The sequence below is a fragment of the Corvus brachyrhynchos genome, unplaced genomic scaffold (assembly GCF_000691975.1).
Source record: "Corvus brachyrhynchos isolate BGI_N302 unplaced genomic scaffold, ASM69197v1 scaffold1530, whole genome shotgun sequence".
Lineage (NCBI taxonomy): Eukaryota > Metazoa > Chordata > Aves > Passeriformes > Corvidae > Corvus > Corvus brachyrhynchos.
In genome coordinates, this window is record NW_008235783.1 from 18,230 (window position 1) to 18,571 (window position 342).

The 342-nt window shown below is 67.5% G+C and overlaps 1 protein-coding gene across 1 annotated transcript in view; it reads left to right on the top strand.

The window, feature by feature from the left end:
- The window catches only part of LOC108444932, a gene marked incomplete at its 3' end in the record, with an annotated part of 5,245 nt that extends 5,062 nt beyond the window's left edge, over positions 1-183 (top strand). The window contains exon 5 of the mRNA XM_017727252.1: positions 32-183. Coding sequence (XP_017582741.1) covers positions 32-183 — 152 coding nt within the window. The remainder of the gene's footprint in view (positions 1-31) is intronic.
- Positions 184-342: the final 159 nt, after the last annotated feature.

Sequence of the window (342 nt, forward strand, 5' to 3'; positions counted from 1 at the left end):
GGTGCCACCCCCCGGTGCCCCCGTCCCGCAGGCGGCGCGTGGGACGAGGCGGCTCTGGAGGCGTTTGAGCGCCTCACGCACTGTGCCCGCTGGACGCCGCTGCTCGCCCGCATCTCCAGTTACTCCCAGTCCGGCCTCTGCCCCCGGCCCAGTGTCCGGCTCTTCACCGAGCTCCACGGGCAGGTGGGTCCCCGGTGCCCCGTTGCCGGTGTTCCCCGGTATCCCCATTCCCAGTATCCCCATTCCCAGTATCCCCCATTCCCAGTGTCCTCATTCCAGTATCTCCCATTCCCAGTATCCCCCATTCCTGGTGTCCCCATTCCCAGTATCCCCCATTCCCAG